The sequence below is a fragment of the Tauraco erythrolophus genome, chromosome 12 (assembly GCF_009769465.1).
Source record: "Tauraco erythrolophus isolate bTauEry1 chromosome 12, bTauEry1.pri, whole genome shotgun sequence".
NCBI classification, from domain to species: Eukaryota; Metazoa; Chordata; class Aves; order Musophagiformes; family Musophagidae; genus Tauraco; species Tauraco erythrolophus.
In genome coordinates this window covers 22,646,948-22,670,521 of record NC_141476.1, presented here as the reverse complement: position 1 = coordinate 22,670,521, position 23,574 = coordinate 22,646,948, and the positions used below count along the sequence as shown (strand labels likewise).

Below are 23,574 nucleotides of genomic sequence, written 5' to 3'. Positions count from 1 at the left end.
AGTGCAAGCAACACACGTTGCCCTGTGCAGGCCTCCTCCCTACCCATCGCTCCCGCAGCCTACATGTCATCTACAGACTTCATCAGCAATGATCTTCAATTTTAAATTGCTGGTAAGAAAATGCAAAAGAAAAACCCTGAATGCTGTTATGGGTCCCCACCAGAACAGCAGGCAGAGTCTCCTCAGCTCTTCTGGCTTGTTCATTTTCATACCTCATGTCAAAAAGAAGTGCCTCACAGAACTGCACATTACGTGTCTCCATAGAATTTCCAATCTCGTACATTTTTGAAGTCAGCCAGACTTCCAGCTGACGTTGCCAGAAAGATAGCAGTATCCAAGACACCCAGCTCCTGGAAACGCTGTGAGACCGGCTGGCCCAGGGCAGAGAGGCCGCCCGACCGCGGTGCCCCTGGCAGGACCAGCTCAGCGCCAGGCAGGACCTCACTGCAGACACACAAAAGTCCTCCCTGGAGGATTTTTTTGAAATACCTGCCCTCTCAGACTCAGCTTGCACAGCCAGTATTTAGGACAACTAACACCACATTTAACTGCAAAATAGGCTTTGAGTTTTTCAAAATTGGTAGATCCACTCCATCTCACACACACACACACGTTTTTTTCAATTTAGAGACTGGAAGAGGAAAACTGGCTTTGCAAATGCCCTCCCCCAGCGCAGTTTCCAAGCTCTGACGAACGGAATGGTTGAACTGAACTGGTTTGGCCAGAACGGAGACGAGACTCTCTGGATCTCCAGCAGAACCTGCAAGTGCCCGACACCGATGTACTGCTGACGGGCTCAGGCACCGAGCGCCCAGGCGCTGAGTTCACCCCTCGGGATTCAGTTTGGTTCCCCTCCTTCCTTTCAGAAAAGCCCACATGAATTGTTTCAGCAGCAATAAGGTAAATCACAGCTAGTTCATTAGTAAACTAGAACTGGTTTTATCTTCACACAGACACACCATGTTGCTCATCCTCTGTTTCAGCCGCATAAATCCTTATCACGTAGGAAATTCCTGTTTGCCCTGGCCCTTCCAAAGATAGGGATTGCAGTGTCACAAGCCATCCCCTCCTCTCCTCCCAGCAGTAGGAGGATTTGATTTTCTACCAAACCTCTCAGCCTAGAAGAAAGAGTCACCGCTGCACATCAGTGGAGCCAACCCTGCGAAAACTCTTCTCTACTTGGGCACAGATGCGGCGCAGCCTCAGAAATTTCATGTCACTTGGCAAAGCAGCACCGTATCCACTTCTTTCATATTTCTCTCAATACACCTTCAAGTGCTCTTCTTGATTGTGACACGGTGACATATTCTGCAGGACCAGGCAGGTTCGCACTGCACTGGAGCTCTGCTGTGCAAGAGGCTTTCTTGGACCACAGATTCTGCTGTTCAAGCCTTAAGCACAGGTCCAGTGATGAACAAGTTCAAAATCATTATGATGAATGTTACTCCTTCAAAAATATTCTTAAATTTTCTTACGTGACTGTTTCTACAAACTGCAAAACAAATGATGAAAATAACATACAGATATTCATAGAGCTGGGACTCGTTTACGGGATTGTTCTGGCTGTACCAATTCCATCAAGTACCAAATATACAATAAAAGAAATATCTCTAAAGTAAAAGAGAAAGTTTCTTGTCCTTCTTTTAGCTAACAGAGGTACTTCAAATCAAGCTCCATTAAAACCAATAGAAATTACCACAACAGCCTGCTACTTGCAAGAGATAACAATTTCCATTTGTAAAAACGCAGCCCTGAAGTAACAACCCAAAGTTTTAGAGTGATGGAGAAACCTGCTTATCTGCTCATTAAAAGCCAATTCAAAAATAAATTTCTCATTCTGTTGAACCAAATTACTAGCAAACAGACAGCTATTAAATACTACTAAATAAATCTTTGCAAGCCTCAGACTTTTAATTTCTTGATTGTATGCATAATAAATACCAAGAGCTTGAGGTCATACAATATGCAAGAGGACTGAATCATTTTTTGGCCATACAAGGAGGAGAGAATTTAAAAACTTGACGTAATCTTAGCAGACTGACAGCTGAGGTAACCACCTCGAATGACAGCTATACCTAAAGAACCATATGAAGCATGGCACTATCCCAAAACTCCTCTCTATCATCATTCCTTGAGTGAAAGCTACTGTCAGTGTGCAACTTTTAATACTGGAACCTGCTTTCAGTGCAGAAAGAAAACCTTTACCCAAATGTGACCTAAGCAGCTTAAATAACTGCCAATAATCCAAATAGTGGAAAAGTCGATTAAAAGTGAAGATGATCTGCTATCATGAATCGCGCGTACATCTTGCGGTACGAGTGACAAGGTGATAACTCCAAGGAGTACAACAGGAGTGCCAATTCCGAGTGCATAACTTCAGGAATGAAAGCCCTAGAAAAGCATAACAGACTATTTAGTCACTGCAATGCACTGTGTATTAAACATCAGATTTATTTATTTTGATCGTAGGAGGATGAGGATGACTTAGAAGCTTACCTGTAGACTCAATGCTACTAATGAGCTGGGCAATGAACCTCCAGTAACCAGACCAAAGTGCAGAGGAAATACCGAGAGAAGAAGGAAGGACTCATCTGTGCAAGAGGCCGCCCCTTCCTCGTCGCACACATCCCCATCACCTGCAGGACTCCTGGCAGAAACTCTTGGTGTTGCTTCAGGATCAAAAGTTTATTGTAGCCTTAAAGTAACAGCAGAGGTAAGTCTTCAATGCGTATTTAGAAGGACATGGAGCTGCTGGAGTGAGTCCAGAGGAGGCCACAAAGATGATCCAAGGGCGGGAACACCTCTGCTATGGAGACAGGCTGAGAGAGTTGGGGCTGTTCAGCCTGGAGAAGAGAAGGCTCCAGGGTGATCTTATTGCAGCCTTCCAGCACCTAAAGGGCCTACAGGAAAGCTGGAGAGGGGCTTTGGACAAGGGCGTGTAGTGACAGGACAAGGGGCAATGGATTTAAACTGAAAGAGGGAAGATTTATATCAGATCTAAGGAAGAAATTCTTCACTCCGAGGGTGATGAAGCACTGGAACAGGTTGCCCAGAGAAGTTGTAGATGTCCCATCCTTAGAAGTGTTGAAGGCCAGGTTGGATGAGGCTTTGAGCAACCTGGTGTAGTGGAGGGTGTCCCTGCCCATGGCAGGGGGCGTTGGAACTGGATGATCTTTGAGGTCCCTTCCAAACCAAACCATTCTGTGACTCTATGATTTGCAGCCAGGTAATTCTAACAGGAGTCACACCCTTACAACACCTGCACCCCCACACTACATTTAGCCCAAACTGCAAAGCAAGAGGCCTAAAAGGTTGTGCTGTACACCCCGAAGCTGATAAACATGTCACACCAGCAATGTGAACATCACGTGAGACTGGTACCACAGCTCTGAGAGCTCTGAATTTACACGTGCTAGAACGTACTGCGTGGAGGCATAGAGCACTTCAGAGTATTGTAGCCCTCTCATCCGTATATTCAACAAGGATTTCTTTGAATCCTGAGGTTTTGTTGCTTAATACCCCATCCACAAATTAGCTTTCTTAAAACTTTACATTTGCCCATAAACTTCAGTAAGAGCATCTCAAACCTTGCTACACAGGTGACAGCTGACGGGGCTCCATACAGACCCATGCTCCACCCATCCCTCTCAACCCCTCAGAGTGAAGTTTAACTGAAGTTATGGGATGCAGAGATCACATTGGGAATTTATTACACCAGCAAACCTCTGCAGAAAATATGAAAGGAAGAAAGATTCCTTCCCGTTAGAGATAGAGACAAGGACTCGAAGGCACACATTTTTGCAATCTGGGCTTCTCAGCTGCAGATTCAAGACTTGAGACAACCTGAAAACATCAGATGTGAATTTTTAACCTACAGCTTTCTTAAAACTTGAGTTAAATTTAAAAGTGTAGCCAGCAGTGTCTGTCATTGTCGAGCTGGAAGGAGAACGAAGCCCTTGGCAAGGCATATGTTTTCACAGCACAATAGCAACGAGAGAAGATGCTGATGATGAAGAAGCTGAGTCAGATCAGGAATAGACAGTTTGAGAGCATCTGCAAAGCAGAATGGATGAGATCTCTGCCGTGATGAGTCACCAGAGCTCTGCAGGAAATGAGGATTACTCAAAACAGGAACAACTATCAGAGCAACATAATGTTTTTTAATGGGAAATTAATGTTTTATTCAAGTGATGTTTGCTAGATGTAATTCCTTGTATCCAAGCAAGTCTAGAACTCCAGCTCCACCTTTAAAACTTGGATCTGATTTCCTGCTCAGTTATGAACTCCCACGATTGCAAAAGCCTCTGGAACGACAGACTGTGCCTTTTCACAAGCTGGGAAGCTGAATGGAATAAATCAGATTTATCATCCATAATGTGATATAGACATGGATGCATGTTTTGGGGTTGGTTTTTTTTAATAGATAAAAGCTCTTTGGGAACAAACACTTATCCCTGTATATGGTACAAAAGATAAACAAGCACTACAAAGTCTTCCATAGATTTTGAGAAAGACTGAACCACAAAGAACATTCAGCTCCAGTCTGATCCAGAAATGTAAACAGTTTAAGGGGGCTGGTTGTTGTCCACAGCCTGCAAGCAATTAAGCACTAATTCTCTACCACCTACTGAGAGAGAAATTGGAGAGGAAATACGACACAATGTTAAGTATGCACTTTTGAGGCCAGGCTCAACTGATGTGTGCTGTGCACCTCCGTCATCTTCACCGGACCGCTACTGATTTGCCCTCCCCATCTGAAAATGAACAGATGAAACTAGAAATCTCCAAAGGCAGATTTTTATCTCAAAGTGAGGGATTTCCAACGTCGGCCGTGACTGTCCCAGTACCTCCAATGCCACCCACAAAGCAGAAGGATAGGGCGAAACATTTCCAATTCTCAAGTGGGGCTCATCTGTGACAACCAAATCCTTGAAAAGACCTTCATACGTTTCACTTTATTTGCAGATTCTTTTTCACTGAAAGAAGATGAAAGGCTTAGTTGCCTTATCTGTAATGAGACACACATTTGCCACACATTCCTGGGACAAATAAACTGAATTTACCTTCTTAGGATGCTTTTCTCCAGCTGAACTACTTTAAACTTGCTGCTGCTTTGTTGCACAGTAACATTGAAAAAATAAAAATCACACCCAGTCCCAGGAAAGCAGCATTCCATGGCATTTTTCCGAGCTCTACAGACCTCCTGGGGCAAAAAAAGGAGGAAAACGTTTGAAGCATGAAGGATTTTTCCCTTCCCAGAGTCTCCAGGCCCACGTGAACCCTTGCTGGAGCTGCTCGGTGACGTCAAACACATCCGCATCCTCCGCGGTGCGGCTGAATCACCGGCTGTGGCAAGGCGAGCTCCGGCATGACTCCTCAAACCCACTCAGGTTTCATCACTCAGGTCCAAGTTTTGCTTTGGCGGGCAGACTAAAAGCTTGGTCCAGACCTTTATTTCCAATTTAGACAAGTATCTATGGCAACTAGGATACTATTTTAAACCATTCCTATTTAGCCGCCTCCAGGCTGAGGGTAAAATAGAAAAAATCCCAAGCCCACCCCATCACCCACTCCTCTAACAGCTCACTGTGCGTGACAAAGTAGGACGTACCTGTCTGCCCATCTCCCTTCCCTTGCTGAAAATTTCAGCAAGGCTCCCTTTTCCCTCTTTGGCGACTTCTGTGGGCTGGCACTCTGAATTTGCCTGGCTCCTCTTTGGGTCCTCCTTGCTGCAGGGACCTTCCCATGAACGTGCTCCAGGAGCAGCACAAGGAGAGGTGCCTGGAAAAACAGCTCCCCCCCAGCCCACGGCCACCCCACCACGGCCCCACAGAGCACGAGGCCTCGGGGAAGGACTGGGAGAGTGGCGGAGCAGAAACATGCATGTGTTTGAATTCTTTTAATTTGCCATCTGTTTACAAGGTGGGGTGGGTTTTGTTTGTTTTTAAACACTTGAGATTTTAGATCTTCTCTTTAAGGAAGACCGTGCGGCTCTCCTACTTTTTTTAAAAAATCTCTTAATTGAAAGGGGATGGTTTGGGGCAGCCACACGACTCCGGGAGACGCAACCTTCCAAACATCACATTATTTGAAACACGTTGTAGGATTTGGCACCCCTTCCTTAATTTTATAGGTGATGTCCAAGGAACACATTTCCATGCTGGGAAGTGTTTATTAGTCTCCTTTACAAGCACGTGTGGCAAAACAGTTGACAAGCAACTTCACTACACAGTAGATTTTCGCTCTTCCTTGTTCTGAACAAGACTTGCTACAAAAGGCAGAAATTCATCAAATTAATCGATTTGCTTTACCGGCAGTTACGGCAGAGAAAGCCGGCAAGCCTGAACTGGGAGAAACGGTGTGGCTGAATGTGAAACCAGGTGAAGCCTGTTTGCATATTTTGTTATCAAGCTGCAGTTAGAAACGTTTGCTATGTTGTGTTGGTTTGGCGAACCAGGACCTACTTTGCACTACGTTGAGGATTTTCCAAGCCTTGGGGCTCAACTCGGCCACCCGAGCAAAGGCTCCCGGTGTCACTAGGGATATCTTATGGTGCAGCTTGACCTCCAGTTGCCAAATCCATGAGGGTCTCTGCAGCACTGCTTTCGAAAGATATGAACAAATTTTCCATCCATCTACATGTAAAGCCTTTACATTGAGTTAGGAAGCAATCCTAGAGCACCATGCAAACCTGCGGAATAATTTTTCCACTTACAAACTCCTGCTGATGATAATTCTGTTTCCAGTTACGCAAATTGTGGCCATGGCCACCACTACTGCAGAGCTGAACCCTTGACAGAGTCATTCAGAGAAGATGTTTGGAAGTGTCAGACCAAGGTGGGTTTTTTAAGCATACACAAGTGGTTAAAAGTTGCTCAGCAGTTTGAAAAATAGTAACCAAGTCTTACTACCAGGAAATAAGAAGAGGGTAGACAAGATACAGGCGTTTTCCAGTCTTATCGCACAGCTGGAAGTTACTTTGCTCCTTTTTTTAAGGTGTTTGACACCTGCCAGTCACACACAATCTGTAAGCAGTGCTGGCTGTATTTACGTGTTCATCCTACGTGCTCTCTGTGTGTCACGTCTGTAACGAACACCAGCTTTAAATTCTACACTATAGCTCAGCCTGCACATCTGGGCATGCAGGTACAGCAGTCTCCTTACTCTCCCCCAGCTGCACGCACAGGCAATCCCTGCAACTGGTCCACTGGAGCCCACATGTAGCGTCTTCTCCTGATTAGATCAAGATAGGGCAAAAATAAAGCCTGCACTTGACCTTTTCAGTCCCAGGAGAGGCACTGCTGAACAGACCTGTGCTGTACCACTAGCGCTGCCAGAGCAGCAGAGAGAAGGAGACAGGTTATGAAAGCAGATCATCTGCTTTCCATTCTTGGCAGAACGCACAGAGAGGGCAAGACATACCCAGGGCACTGAGTGTGCCACGGGCTACGACGCCAGAAACATCGGTCCTCTTAACGCCCATCGCTAACTCACATTCTCCTTCCACTGCACCAACACTTGCTCCTTCTTATTTGTCATCAGCTTTGGCAGGTTTCAGGTTCTGAAGAGTCTGGAGCAGATTCAAGCAGCAAAAGAAAAATCTCAGCAAGGTGGCAGCAAACAGCCAGCCAAAACAAACAAGTTGGGTTTAGAAAACCTCTCCAGTTCATCTTTGAGAACAGGATCAATCACATTTCAGCCGTGCGGTCCTCTGGCCTTCCAGGAAATGGATTTATTCCTTAGTCTTGCAGCATTTATATATTTTTGTTTCTTGTCATTAAAGAATATAAGATACGAAAGTGCTGTGAAGCAATTACACCCAGGTAAGCCAAGATTTGCTCCAAGAACAGCAGTATTCTGACCTAGTATGAAGGCAGTGTACACGGACAGTTCTCATACTAGCATATTTATAAGACAGTGCAATTACTCTGGGTTTATAGAGTAGCAAAATAATAACTTTGTGTCTCTCTAATATCTGAAAGTCAGAGCTATATTCATCTACAAAACTGACCATAATCCAGATACTTGTGGTCAGGTGTATGATTAACTCCCTGGGGGAGCCTGGACTTCTCTGTTTTGAAACACAGCAGTGTGAGCCTCAGCTCTGTTAACCCAGCACAGATGGGACAAGCGTATTCATCAGTCAACAGCAGCTCTTTTTTTGCTAAAGGAATGTGGTTTGTGATGCTGGATCAGTAGGCATCAAGGCCTTTCCTGCCGGTCATGGGAAGGGGGGCTCGTTCGTGACCCTCAGCACTGCGTCGTGCCGTGGGCTCAGCCAGTGCTATCGACTGCGTCTCCATAAACATCCATTACCCAGACATTTAACTTGTGGAATTTACAGACAAAAAGCCATATGGCTACAATAATGTATTTGTATAATGATCGCACATTTTATGAGGTATGTGTTTACTATAAATTAGCTGTAAGATCTGGGAGAGGAATTTGAGTCTAACTGAAAAATCTAACAGACAAACAAGTAAGTTTTTTGTGGCTGTAAAGAAAGCCTTGTGAAGCGAGTTGTATGGTCATGTGAAATGTAACGAGTTCTTTCTTAAGGATACCATTTAATTTTTAGAATTTCTAATGCTTAACAGTTGCCCTTTACCATTTTATAGTAATATAGGAGGAAGCACTACAGGTAAACGGGGTGCATCCCTTACTGGAACTCATGGGGTTAAGATAGCATTGACAGGACAGGATGTGACCTTCAAAGTCTTTTTTCAAGAAATGGTACTGACTCCATTTAAAAGCCGAATAACAGTGAGTAATCCCTCTGAAATACCAGAATCTGATTTCAGGACTGTGTAAAGCTGTTCACCATACCAAACTGGGACTTCAATATTGCCCAAGAAAGGTCAGATCCCACAGTTTAAGGGAGCCCAGGCAAGCAGCAGTGCTGATGAAGCACTCCACCTTCAAAGTCACTGACTTTACACCTGAGCAGCTCACTCTGCCAGACCGTTCTGCAAGGTCACACCAAAGTGAGAACAGGGACTCCGGACTGAAGAAGGTTGAAGGGCGCTTTGTTCCAGCCCCAAAGAGTTAAACTCACTTAACCTTAGTACAGGAGTGTGAACGCAAATAGCATGCCTAAGCTGGCCTCTCTGCCACATGCCAGAATTTTTCAGTACACCAAATTATTCACACTGCAAAGCCAACGTAACTGGTGGACTCCAAAAGCTCTTATTCATTTTATCCAATTGGTTAAATTCATCGGGAACAAGAAAACCAGTAACGTGACTCTTTTTTTCATCTAAACTGGTTAGTTTTCACCTAAGGCCAAGGCAGCGCGAGTTCCTGCCCGTCTCACAACGGATTCTCAGTCATGTCATAGTACAAACCTGCTCCTCTTGCCCCCAGGGCCAAGGACAGAAGGGAAAGAGTGCTGAAGCTACCAGGAAAATCGCTTCCCGGGGCTGTAGGCTGAGCAGGGCAAAAGTCCGTATTTCAAGGACATACGTAAAGCACATTCATTAGTTTAATGCAGCAACCCAGACTTCTGAGAGCAGTGCACAAGATTTTGGAAAGTCTCCACATTTATCTTCCACTTCACTTGAAGATACAAGCAAAAACACAATTTGCTTGTGACCGCAGTCAATCCCAGCTGATTGAAATGAAACATTTATGTAACCTTCTAATGTAAAACCTAGTCGTCACTGACATTTACTATACTTTTCTTTTGATTTCAATGCCATGAGTTAAGACAATGCTTATCAATTTTGATCCGGAACCAGTACAAGTTCAAATTTTATCATTAATACACGAGACATTACTTAAGTGTATGTTATCTTCAACGAAAACAGTTCCTCGGAGTAAATCTCTTACAGAATCATTTGGCTAGAATACTGTAGTCTTGAATCTGGAAACGAAAACTACTAGTAGTTTCAGGCAAGGCAATTCCAACTCAAGGAAAATTAATGCACATTGCAGAGGAAGAATTCTTGGATAAGAGGGAGAACTACACTAATCTTCAGCTGCTTCTAGGCCACAAACAAGATGTTTTATAGAGGTAGCTGAAGAAAAAAAATTGGGTCTACTCAAGCATTAGAGAGAAATAGCCATCAACCGAAAGCTTCATAGCCAAATAGTGACAGCATTTGGCAGAGCTGTTGGGTGTGTGTAAAGCTTTCCATGCCACCAAGCTGATAATGGATTGACTTAATACTCTTATCTCAAAGTATTCCTCCTAGTGATTTCTCAGAATCATTATTATTAAAAAAAAAAAAAAAGACTCCTTAAACACTACTAATCTAGCTGCAAGTTTCCTGTTCTAAAAGAGCCTTTCAACCTCATGGAAGGAGCCATATAAGAAGTTACTGTTATACGCATACAGTAAGCGCCGTTTTCATTAAAAAGATACATTATCAGTAATGAACTTTCCTTTTTTAGTGACAAACTAGACAGGTTTGAACACGAGCCTTCCCCAAACGCCTGTCTCAGGCACACAAGGCTATCCTCTCTCACCGCTGAGCCCGCTGCAGAAGATGACACGTGTTTCGTCGCAGTGTTTGCTTTTCAGGAAATTCTGTTCCGCACTGGAGCATGGTTTGTGTTTCTGGAATTTCTTTTGCACATGCCACATGCTATCGGCACATGGTAGGCTTGGTAGTAAGTATAACAAATTCTACGTTACAAACCACTGACAGTGAAATATAATTGTTTCCCAAGTCCCTGTAGGATGTCTCAGTCGGAATACAAATACGTGAAGCACTTTTGATGCTTCACTTCATACGAGATGTATAACTCTACAATATTAATCAACTTAACTTGCGCTTGGAAAATGATTCCAGTAAGTAGCACATACAATGTCTTTCAAAACTCAGACAGAAACTAACATATAAATAGTGAGAGGTGAGAAGAAAAGGAAACTGAAGCATGGCCAGATGTTCTTGCTGCAAGAGCTCATTCATTTTCTTCTCAATTCTGTTCCCTGCACATGAGCCAGCTCCAGTCAAACTCCAGCTCCCCTGCTCCAAACACAGCTGATGCTGTTGCTCACAGTGAACATAAGGAGGAGGTGAGTGCTATTACAGCTCCATGCCAGACTGTAGCCCTCACATGGTGCTATTGAGCTTATTACTCAAAAAAAAATACACCAAAAGCACCTAAGTGACATACTAAGACCAGAGTATATTGCACGAAATTGGCTTAAAATTTCTTGGACTATGTATGATATCCATGGCACATGCCATTCTTTCCCCATCTGGTACTCTTCTCCCCTTTTCCACAGTGCTCACTGATGATCCTGTACTGAGCACGCATTTGCCTTTTCAGTTTATTTGGGTTTTGGTAATCTGTTGACTTCCCTAACACCACTGGAGCCATGTCTTCCTCCATTTCTTTCCTGCAGCTCTCCCAGAAGAGTTCCTGTACTGGTCCCCAGTGTCCGGTGGCCAACACTAGGCTGCAAAGTCCCCGTGCTGGGCCACAAAGACCTCTTGCAGCCAGGGGCTGCTCGCTCCACCTCCAACCTGCAGCCATCAGCATGCCCCAGAGTGCTGGCTTCAGGAGAAAGGACACATTTCCTTAACTGCAAAGCCCCAAAAGTCACCTCCTCGAGGGCTATGGGAAGGGGAGGAACAGACACGCAGCGAACGAGGAGGGGGAAAATCCACCCTGTGGTCCAGCAACAGCCGAAACAAGCAGGGAAGGTAAAGGTGCAGCACAGAGGGCTAACACAGGAGAAAAGATGCAAATTCTTCTTGAAATAAAATGTTTACATCGTGACCTCATACAAAACAAAGCTTATCCTAAGCACGTACATATCCTTGAGACATACTTGGTTCCCAACTCAAATAACCCTACTGGAAGGGCGTGCAACTGTGTATACAAACCGGTTACTTGTGCAGCACGGTCACTGGAGAGGCAAGCAGTAACTATGGCCCTAAGACGGTACCAGGAAGGCTACAAGGTTTCACTTGATGATTTTCCTTATTTTTAAGATGTGTACTATATGCAGAGCAATAGTTCACATGAGCACCAACCTTCCTAACATCTTTTAAAAGTTATCGATGCAAAATCCTCCCCTTTCATGCAACTGTTTGTACTGTTAAAAGGTTTTAAACCAGAGTTGTTGGAGACATAAACGTTTTAGTACTCGGTAACTCGAAACTACAGTCAAACAGCTCCGAGCCCTTCTGAACGCGAGCAGCATCCCTGTGGTTCACTAAGGCAACGCAAAAGCAACCAGCACTCAGAGCAACGAGGGAGGAGGAATTACTGTTCCGTGTGTTTTTCTAAATTGCTTCTTTTTTGGTGTATGAAGGGGTTGAGTAAATGATGGAGTGACAGCCGGTAATTCCAGCAGACAGCAACCAACTGCGGACCCAGAGGCTCTGCAACGTCGCGGCTTACAAATTAATTCAGGGCAACGTGCTTGGTGAGCCAGGGCCGCTCCACGCGCAGTGGCGGAGCAATCACGAGTGGCTCCGGGGGCACCTTGCAGCTCCCCGGCCCCCCAGCAAAGGGAAAAAACGTGCAGTGGAGGTTTGCAGGTCCCCAAAATAGCACAATTACTCCCCCCCCCCCGCCAGCCTTTGGTTTAGCGCCAACACCACCAGCGCTTTAGGATGGCGGTTTAGGACTTTTTGGTGGCTTTAGAAGAGAACTGGTCATCTCAGGCACAGCACAGACAGACTGGGAACAGTCAAAAAAACATAAAACCTGCTCACACATAAGGGGATCTTTATGAAATTCCAATTACTGCCAGCTTGTTACCTAAGAATCCCTAAGAGGTAAGAGCTATTGCTCGCTGTGAGGCCCGGGGTAATGAAATTACAAATCCTTTCATGAGTAAGCATATGCTAGAAAGCTACACTTATTTGGCCTACATATTTGAAACTGTTCAAAAGGTTATTGTCTCACAAAATTTGGATCAAATACGACTACTTACGTTTGCCTTCCTCTAACAAGGAGCTGTATTCAGGGTTGGTTTTAATTCCTCAGTGATCGATTAGAATACCACAAACACTACTGAAGAGAACTCTCATTTAAATTCTGTTTTCTGAAGAGGTATCAAACGTGCATGCAAAAAAAAATTACTCTCAGATATATACTATAAATAAACAGCAAATGTGGTCCCCATGAGAAAACTGGTGAGCCCAACAGCCTTGTCTTTTCAAGTGGTTAATTAATTTGTACAAGAAACCCCCCATCTTATTTCCATAGTTTGTCTCCAGCATGTTATAATTTCAGAATTGAGATCAAATGTTTCTGTTGCAAGCTATGGATGGAGGTGACTTTTCACAAACGACGAGGTTCACCTCCACAAAACAGGTACATGGGATGAGTTTCCAAAAATATTTTGGAAGGTTAGGTGCTCAGCTCCAGCTGAATTTAGTATTTCAACAAACAAGATCTAAACTGTCTTGGCAACTATATCCCATGAAGTTAAGGACATCTGAAGAGCCTTGTCTGTGTTCAGTGTCACTGTGGAAAGACTGTCCCATGCAGACACAGCCTTTTGGGCTTGTGCCAGCAGTGCCGTGCTCTGCCAGGACAGGACAGGATGCCGACACATGCTCCCCAGCCAGGTGTCAATGTTTCACCCTGTTTCACTCCTTCTTCAGGCGTTCTCTGCATCTCCCCTTGGTGCCAACACTTAACACAATGAATTTCCCCATAAAAAACTGCTCCAGCCAACTCCATGAGTAATAGTCCTTGTGCTGCAGCAAAAAGAATTCGGTGTATAAAATGCACAATCAGCAGATGGGAAATCTGACTGCACCACACTGTCGCATCAGATGCTGGGAAAAAGACCTCGCTCTTCAGAGTGTATTTCATGGAGGCAGGACCTGAGGGAACGGATGGGTTTGTCCAGCTCTGTACCACGCATCGGACCTGCTGGCCGTGGTCCCCAGTGAGTCGTAGCCTTATCCGTAAGATCACAGTGAAGTGTGCTTCATTGTAAGAGCTGCTGCCTTTATTTCAGGAGTAACTCAGGCAGACAGAAATCCACCCTCTCAAACACCCCTGGTTGCTAGATTGGCAGGTACTGGAGTATAAAAAGAAAAGACCTTGAGACCTGAACCTGTAAGTTGTTTAGGCTCTTAAAAATCTGCATACATCTGACTATGACAGGTTATGCAGACAGTTTTTTTAGTAAAGCGTGGTGAAACTTGGTGTTCTCCATACCAGGCTTGTGCTTGCACCACTTCATAGCCCTTCACATCTTTAAGAAAATACCCTCTAAACTATTTTCTCTAACTAAAGATCATGAGCTCCTGGTTCAATACATGGCTACCACTTAAAATACTCTAGAAGGGTATAGAAGCCTGACACGAAAGCATTAACCAAGAGCTCATGATCTTTGGTTAGTATCTCTGCTGTAGCAAGGAGATACACATGATGACTGGAAGGTCTGCAGTGACGGAGGCTTGGGCTCACCAGGGGAATTCTTGCAAAGAAAGAATAACACTCCAAATTCCGAGCTCGCAGCTTTGAGAGGCATGCTGAAGCCCAGCCGGCTGGAAAACCAGCAGCAGTGGGCTGACCTGTAGCACTTCCCAAAACACAAACAGGCAAGCAGTAGTCATGCAGCAACATGTCCAGAGAGATCATCCAGACACAATCACCAAACCATGAACGCTGACCCCCAAAACATGCTCCTGGGCAGGGCAAGTCTGGATACTCAAAATTCAGCTGCTACCTACATGCCCCTGGGCAGGGCAAGTCTGGATACTCAAAATTCAGCTGCTACCTACATGCCCAGGCTGGCAGGTTAGATCGGCCCTCCTGATGTAAGCTCAAATTCCTCAAGTTCAAAGTACTCGACAGAGCCCTAACGTTGCATCCACCGAAAGCACGAGCTTTGGAAACAGCAAGCCAGGCCACACCTGGCAGGCCAGTGACTGGAGAGCTGATACCTTTGGCTACTGTTTATTTCAGAGTCCACAAACAATTAGTCTGAACGATCTCCTCCATGTTGTTGGGACAGGCTTCCATCTCCCTTGCACCCTTTGCTCACAAACTCATGCCACAAGGAGTTTAGCACACACACATTTGAAATCACTGGTCTTGTTGAAACAAAGCCCATCCCAGCACAAGCGGTCCTCTTCATCTTGCTGTCCAACCTCAGCCCCTACTTGTGCTTCTAGATATTGGAAGGGAGACAAATAAAAAGACAGTGAAACACAACACCTTGGACAGGTTTCCTTCCAAATCTTGCATGCAGGGGGGCAGATCTAGCCATGCTTCACCCTGCAATGCTCCGCTCAAGCACAACCTTGAAACGACAGGTCCACTGCCAGCAGGGCTGGCTAGCAGTGCCCAGCAGCCCAAAGCCCAGGTCCAGGAGAAGTCCCTGCACAAGCTGCTCACGGCTTCACCACCAGCTGGGCCAGCAGAGCTGGACGAGGAAGGGGTGGCAGACCCTGTCCATGGATGCTGGGGTCACAGCCTCAGGGTGAGCAAGGGAAAGGGTCGAGAAAGAGGCGGTGCACTAGAAGCCAGGAGAGGCTCAGTCCCCCACATTCCATAGATGGTATTTTTTAATTAGGAAATAGTTGCATTTTTTTCCTTTTTCCTCCTAAACTACCATCCGGCTACCTAACAAGGTATGAACACTATTTTTGGCAGAACAGCTAGACCTATTTTGCAGTTCTCTCTTAAAACACTTCTTAATTTTATAGCATTTTAGTCTTTCTCCTCCTGTAAGTAGCTCAGCCTACCATGTACCCATTCATACTACCCTCCTCTATGAACTCACTCAGAACTGTAACTACCAAAGAGACAACTGAACATGGTCACCCGGGGCTGTACTTCACGCTGATTCACTCTTACTGGCCCAGAAGCTTTTTCCCCTGTATCCCACTCATGAGCTTCATTTTTATTCCTCAGTTAATCCTAGTTTGAGAGCGCAAAGCTGATTTCTTCCCGTCGCAAGGAGAATGGGGACGAAGCAGATGATAGTATAGGATTAAGCCTGAGGTAATTCAGTAAATGTGAAAGAACAGGCCAAAAAATATCAAGTAACTGCAAATAGAGTTTGTGTTTCTGGAGCACCGTCCACAGCATTCTGCCACCTCCAGTGCATTTTATGGTGGCAGTAGGTGGGATGAAGGGTTGGTGTGCCCAGGGAAAGCCTTGGACACCCTCACTGCAGGGCTGCTTTATGGATCTCTTGTTTCCTGCCTGTTCTCAGTTAGGAAATTCAAGACCATCTTTCTCCATGAGCCTCAATATTAGCAAACATGCAGTAGGATGGGATGGCTGAAATCTTAACAACATCCTTACAAGTGACACAAGAGCCTCCCAGTACCTCCTACCCGATCAGGATTCCCATGTAATAAATGCCATTCTCACATCCACTGATCTCGGCTCACAAATATTTATTTGGTGCAATTCACTCCAGTTGGAGAACGACTATCCGTATCTCTAAAAATGACCATGATAAACTCATCCACAACTGGTGGTTTTTTTAAGTGGAAAAATACCTCCATTCCGAAACGCAACGGTTCCAGCTAGACACAAATTGCTATTCAGCCTGCCCAAACCAGAATACAAATCATCAAACATTCACAACGAGGGTGTTTGCTACCTGAGCTACATTTATCCAAGAAACAGCACTCTACTGGGAGAGCATAGGGAAATGGAAAAAAGAGGGAAAATCACAGCAAAACTTGAGAGTAAGATCTTTAAAGACGTTTTATTCAACTTTCCCCTGTTCAGGGGAACATCATTTTTAGGATGAGGAATAGGAAATACAGAAATTAAAACTCCCTCTGTTTGTTGCTCTTGCAGTAAGTGACAGGATAAGATCAATGTTTGGAAAGAGACTGTATAAAGAGAACAGTCTCCATCAATCACATCCCTTCCCTGGGTGAAAGTACTTAATTTACACTTTCTCAGCTGAGTAATTACCTCGACTTTACACTTACAGTTCCTTTAGGAATGGAGTAATTAGCATTTGCCACAGAAACTTCAATAGGTCTGTCTGTTGCAGAAGGAAGTTGCTCTTCATTCAGGATCCGTGACAAGCGCACTCACGCACAGGGTGAGAGAAGTGTTTTCCCAGCAAGGAGTGCCACAGGCTGGCACAGAGCAGAGGGTGCCAGAGACCCCGCAGCAGCAGCAGCCGCCCTCGTCGGAGGCAGGACAGCACCCGCCGGGCTCGTGCAGCCCTGCAGAGCTGCTGCTGCGCTTCCCACCTGGCCAACAGAGAAACCAGCTCCTCGAAGGCACTGGGGTTTGCAGCAGGGCCCATTTCTGCAGTGGCAGCAGCACCTGCATCCTCCCCAGGGCCCGTGAGTGCTGCTGCAGCACTGCAGAGCCACCAGCGAGGGCCTGGCCTCGCACAGCACCCAGGGAATCAGCAAAACGGCTGGTCCAGAAAAGCTCAGTGCAGCCAACGGGGGAAAAAATTCCCCAAATAAATGGCAATTCACTGGAGTCCGTGAGCGAAGATGCTAACCAGATCAAAACCGGCTGACGTGGAATACAGTGCAATATTACACCTCCTTGTACATGCTCTGTCCAACAACAGCAGCTTTTCAGATGCAGAGTTATTTCCCTCCCCAGGCCGGGCAGAGCTCAGCACACAGCCCAGGGCAGCCTCGCCGGGACAGCAGCTCTCCTGGAGACGGACCCGCGCCGCGGCGAGAAGGGAAGCGGCGTGTGCCGACCTCACGGTCGTACTGAAACGCAGATGGAAAACAAAGAGCAAAAGGAGAGAGAGAATCGAAACACAAAATGAACCTCTCCTGAGCACCAACGTACTCCACGTTGTTTCCACCATTAGATTACATATGAGGCACCAGAGAGTTGGGAGATGAAAACTCAGCTAGACATAAAACCAAAGTGAGATACATAAGATACAAGTAATGAAGCCAAATTTTTAACCAAAGGTATCAGGGATCCAACCACAGCTGAGTTCTGGTGCCAGGATACACCTAATAGGAAGAACAAATGCAATAGCCACCTAACTGGGGCTGAGTTTTTAGTGGCAGCAAACGTTTCTGTGAAGCTATGAAGCCTCCTATACTTTTCTAAACTCTGGAGAAACAGAAAGAAAAAAAAAAATCTACAATGTCCCAGCAGTCACAAAAATTTATCTCTCGGTGACTCAGGAACCTAAATAAATTTAGCAATTACGATGAAATGTTAATAACCACAACGCTGCACCCCGAAGAGCTGGACAGGACCCGAGCCCTGCCTTGGGGCCGCCCGCGTGCCCAGCTGCACCCCGCGGGGTGGCATCGCCCCGCTGCGAGAGCAGCAGGCCCCGCAGCAAACAGCAAAACGACCTCACAGGTTTTAAAAACGAGGGGATTGACGCAGTTTACATCATGCTGCTGATTCTTGAGTGGAGGAAGGAAGTTATTTGGCAATTCTGGTAGACTATGCCACTTTATAGTTAGAAATACGTGTACAAAATTGATGTTTTCATTCTATATCTGAAGGCGAAATTAATTTTTCTTTCAAGTCTGACTAATATCATCACTCGTCCTCGATCATTGGCTCAGGAGTCACCAAAGAGACAGAAGATGTATGTGGTTTATTACCCGAAACATATGGATCTACTCACATGAGTCACAGCCACATCAATTAAAACACGTGAAAACAGCAGTCCCCAGGCACGAGGGCGGGCGCTGGCCATGTCAAGGCAGAGTCCTGATTTCTGGAGAAGGTTCTGCAGCTCCTTTACAGCCTGTACAGATCTGCTTCCACCAGCTATTCCTAACGGGAATGGTGGAGCCGATGGGGAACAGGGGCTGCCTGGTCAGGTCCCGCTTACCAGTGAGGTGCAGGGAGACCAGCGCTCGCTCCCAGGACACGGAGCAGCTCTGTGGGCCAAACAGCACCGGCAGCCTCGGAGCTGCACTGTCTACCCCAGAGAGCGCTGTGCTCTCAAGAGCTGTTTATTTTCATTTCTTCTGCTACAATATTTAAAGGAGAGGGAGAGATATATATCAGCTAAGGCAAAACCAGCATCTGGTGATCTCCAAGCCTGCTTCTCTAGGCTAGACAATTCACTCCTGACATGTCATCCACCACATTTTGCTCCTATCCAACAAGCACCCTGACTAGACCTGTCTTAGCCAAGCAGCTCCCAGGAATCACAGACTGGAAATCACCCAGGGAGACTCTAAAGTGTTTCTAAAGCTTTCACCTCAACAGGCTGCCTTAAACCCTCTCATTGAAAATCTCAGGATGGTCCACCCATCTCTCCTTTTTGAGAGAAAAAAAACCAACAACGATTTAATTTTAAAAAGATTGTTTTTAAGTTACATCAGAAGGCAAGGTATTCCCTGTTAGCCCTAACTCAGACCCGTGTATTACGCACAGCCTCGATGCAGAGCTCAGATCAGATTTGTGGGAAGAGCTTTTGTGCTTAAGCTGCACGGTAATACATGCAGATGAACCCAGTGCACCATGTGGGCAGGTGCTTTCTGCCACTTGCATTTGCACAGAGCAGAGGAAGGTGCTCTGGACAGATCTCTCATTCGGGTTACGCAAACTGGAAGGCTGGAATCTGTTCACCCTCCCCTATGATAACCAGCCAGTCACCTCTGTCTGATCCATGTTTCACATAGCCAACGGAGCTAGAAGTAAAATAAAACAGACGTCTGTGAAGAGAAGGTAGCGCAGAGGTAAGACTTGGAGCACATCTCCATTCATGAACCTCCTACATCTTTTGTTTGGTAAACTGTCATGAGGTGCTGTCTGTGTTGGGATTTGGAGTCTCAGCTCCAAATCTGCTCCCCTCCTACCACCCTTAAACTTCTTGAGTAGGTGGACTGGGCAGTTCAAGATGTTTAAGGCTACTTAGATAACCCAGGAAGAAACATCCCTGTCTGGGGAGTAATCAGTATTCTCTACTCAGACTGCAAGTATCAGACATCCAAGTCTCATGAGAACATTTTGTGCCACATCTTGAAAAAGGAGATATTACTCTTGATTTGATGAAAAATGAATTGGAAAGATGAGCTGTATACGTGCTAATTTATAGCGATGAAGTTCGCATTCATTACCGTAATGAGCGCGGCATAAAGCGTATAATCAACATTCACTGCAGATGTCAAGAGGAATCCAGAGGCAGAGAGGAAATACGTACACTTGCCACAGTTGATCACAAACATCATAAACTTCCAGCCCCCAAAAAACACAAACAAAAGCAAGAGACAGTCTCTTTTCTCCCTACTAGTCCTCAGGGTATTTGAGTGTATCTATCAAACTCTCGTACTAACGAGCTTAGACAGCCTTTCAACCACGGGATAAATATTACAACAAGTGCTGTAAATATTTTCGTAGCAGAAGTACAACTGTGTCACTTCCTCCTCCAACAAAAGGCAAAAGCTACCAAAGTGATTACATTCAGTCGGTAGCTGGAGGATCCAAGCAGATAACTAATGAAATCCAATTCCTCCTGCAGAGAGTGAGCTGTTTCTCTAACATCATATTAGAAATTAAGAGCAAGCAATGGAAGGAAAAGGTCGGATTTTAACAGATCATAATCTGAAATAAAGTCAAAATACCAGAAAACACCATCCACAGTCTGCGAAATCAAAGCAAGGTAGGCAATAGAGAAACGGTACCTATTGGTACCTATTGGTCAACGAAACACAACACCAATGGTCAAGTGAAACACAAACCATCTTCTGAAAGAGATGAAAGAAGGTAACGGGAGGTTTGCCTGATTTCACGCCCACGTCGGGCAGTAAGAAGAAGAGAAGACTGGACATGCACCAACGTCACTACGAGTAAATGTTCTCTAGACATCTACAGTGGAAGTAGTTCTTACCTTCTGGCAACCTGGGGTTAGCGTGAATGGAGTTGGGGTCCCCGTCTTCCTCGGGGTGGTAGCGATAAAGCGTCTGGGACTGCTTTTGGGATGACTGACTACGGTCTTCCTTTAGAGCGACCGGTGGAGAGGTCGTCGCACTGAACTTCACCTTGGGGAAAGCATTTCCCTCGTGCGTTGCAGGGGAAGGTTGTGACCAACTCGGCTCTGTTAAGTTCACCTCTTTCAAGTCTAGATGCATGCTGCTCCCTGGGTCTTCTTTTCTGGCATGCTTTTTCATTTTAGAGTGGGGGGCTCTTTCTTGCTCGTGCCTCTGTTTGTCCCCTTGCTTCCCCTTTGGTCTCCTCTCCAACTCCTCCAGGTGCTTGAGTGTCTCAGTGGTGGCCGTTGTGTGCTCTGGAGGAGCACTGGTAGTTACCGGCGCTTCCTTCCGTGTCGTTTGCTGGAGGGATGCTGCGGTGGTGCGGGGCACCCTCCTTCGCTCACTTCTTTCTGTGCCACTGCGAACTTCAGAGGGGACCCGAGGCGCTGGCGTGGTGAGCGGCGCAGCCGTTTCCTCGGTGTACGGATCGGACGGAACCACAGCAGAAGGAGCAATGCTGGCTGGCAGGTAGTCATAATCCTCGCTCTGCTCTTGGCTGATGCTCTCTTGCTCGAGGTGGGACGAGTAACTCCTGTATTTTTTTGGAGACTCCACCTGGGTGTTGTCTCCTTCTGGTGCCTCCTGGTCGTAGCTGTACGGATCGTCGTAGTGCCTCTCTGGTTCGCTGTCCTCAGCATCGATTGGGCTCGCAGTGTTTAAGGGGAACGTGTTACATTCCGGAAGCTGGTAGCACATCAGCTCACCCCCAGCGTTTGGGCAATGGCAAACCTTGCAGGGGGGCATGTGGAAGGTGTGCCCCGCTACGTACTTCTGGCCCTCGTGGAGACAACCTATTCTCCCACATTGAGGACACCCGTCAGCTGGCACCACCGCGTCAATGCAGTTTGGGGGCAGCTCCGGGCACAGCATGAACTGGCAGCTGATCTTGCCTCCTCCCTTGGGGCACGAGCACTCAGTGCTTCCAAAGTCCACAAAGTAAGACTGCCCCTCGGGTACTTTGCCGTTGATAAAACCCACGTTGACGCAGTCGTAGTACTGGTAGCCCTCGCACGTGCAGCCGTGCTGCAGACACGTGGCACAGCACTCGCCAGGCTCCAGCACGTCCTCGATGCAGTTGTCCAGGGGCTGGCACTCCGCGCCCGTGCAGTCCCTCTGCGCGCGGGAAACGCCAGTCCACAGCAGCACAAGGAGGATGGTGTTCAAACAGCTCTGCTGCCAGCTCTGGGACCTATCCATAGTCTTCCCAAACAAATACAGCTCCAGCCCAAACTTGCACATTCAATGTTTGTTTGTTCTTTTTTTCCTAGAAGGCTGTAGATTCAGCTCCGGATCTGCAGTGTTTTCCCGAGTTACCTTTTCTCATAGATCCTAGAGTTATGAAAGAAAACTCTGTTAAAGACTATACTCAGCACATATCCTGTTAAACATTAGAGGTCTTTAAAAGTTGGGACAAAATCCAACATCTGGAAACCTAAGTACGAAATTAATCATAATGTCTTCCAAGCATTGTAGGCACTAAGTTTGGAGTTGCATGCTTCCCCCTCACACCCACTTTGAAAAAGAAAGAAAGAAAAAAAATAAAATGGTTGTGACTGTTCTCTTTTGAATCTGTTCACTAAGTGTATATATATTTAAATAAAAAGAAGGCCTTTACACTTCAATGCCTTTTTGTTAATCATTGTTTCGAGCTAAAAAGAGAAAGATTTTTTCGGCAGATAATAAGTAAATACACAGTTCTTCCTCTGCAGATGTAAGTTCAAGATAATTATTCTTTATGCTTTAATTACAAAGACCCAAGTCTTAAAGACCTTTCTTCAGCAAAACTTAGCCTTGAGACGTGAGAATTTGTCTGTACACATGTTAACTCAAAACATGAGCAGGTTTTTTCTGCCTCCTTCCCTCACTTCGCAACCTTTTGCGCGTCAGGCTTCAGAATTAGCAGTTGTTTTTTTCGCCCCGGCAGTGCTAAAATAGAACATCTTTGTATCTTGTGGTTACAGCGTGGTTCAACACCATGTCAGCCGTCCTGTAATACATATTAGAGGCCGGCAGCAGCTGGCACAGCTCCACAGCAGGCCCGGGGCACACAGAGGGATCGGCTCTGACTTCACCAGTGTCACAACCGTACCCGCAGTGGGCATTTACACCAACCAAGGACATGCCACCATTGGCAAACACTTTTATTTCTGACACCATCAGTGACACTTATTAGGGAACTACTACACTGTGAATAGAAAAATACATATATATATATATATAAAAATTAACTAATTGCCATAACACTTTGTTAAAACGCATTGAAGAAAAGAAAGTTGTTTGCTTTTTAATTATTAAGCCCTTTGACCATAGGAAGGTTTAAGAGTTGAGGTAAATCAGCTGCTGTCCTTTACATCAAAAGCAGGCTCAAAAAGCTACACAATTAACACGGAAAAGTAGTTAAAACAGAAAAAAAGTTCTCCTATAGAATTTTACAGAACGAGCGATCTGATTATTTTTCCAGAACCCCTCCCATCACCAAAAAAATAATACAGACCCCAAACCATTTATCTAGGGAATAAAATGCAGTCCCATCACCAAGAACAATAAACCACACACGCAACAGGAATCCTGCCAGAAAATCCATTCAGAAAGATTACTTCTCCCATTCAAACTGGGCTTCCAACAAGTCTGCTTCGGCGCTGCTGGAGCGCGGCCAGGCCGTGGGAAAAGCGTGCCTGTTCTGATAAGA

The 23,574-nt window shown here is 45.7% G+C and overlaps 1 protein-coding gene across 2 annotated transcripts in view; it reads right to left on the bottom strand.

The window, feature by feature from the left end:
- Positions 1–22,124, bottom strand: part of FBLN2 (fibulin 2) — a 120,946-nt gene extending 98,822 nt beyond the window's left edge. For both annotated transcript variants that reach the window (XM_086618781.1, XM_086618783.1), the window contains exon 1: positions 20,744–22,124. In XM_086618781.1, the coding sequence (XP_086474907.1) occupies positions 20,744–22,124 (1,381 nt within the window). The remainder of the gene's footprint in view (positions 1–20,743) is intronic.
- Between the last annotated feature and the right edge of the window lie 1,450 nt (positions 22,125–23,574).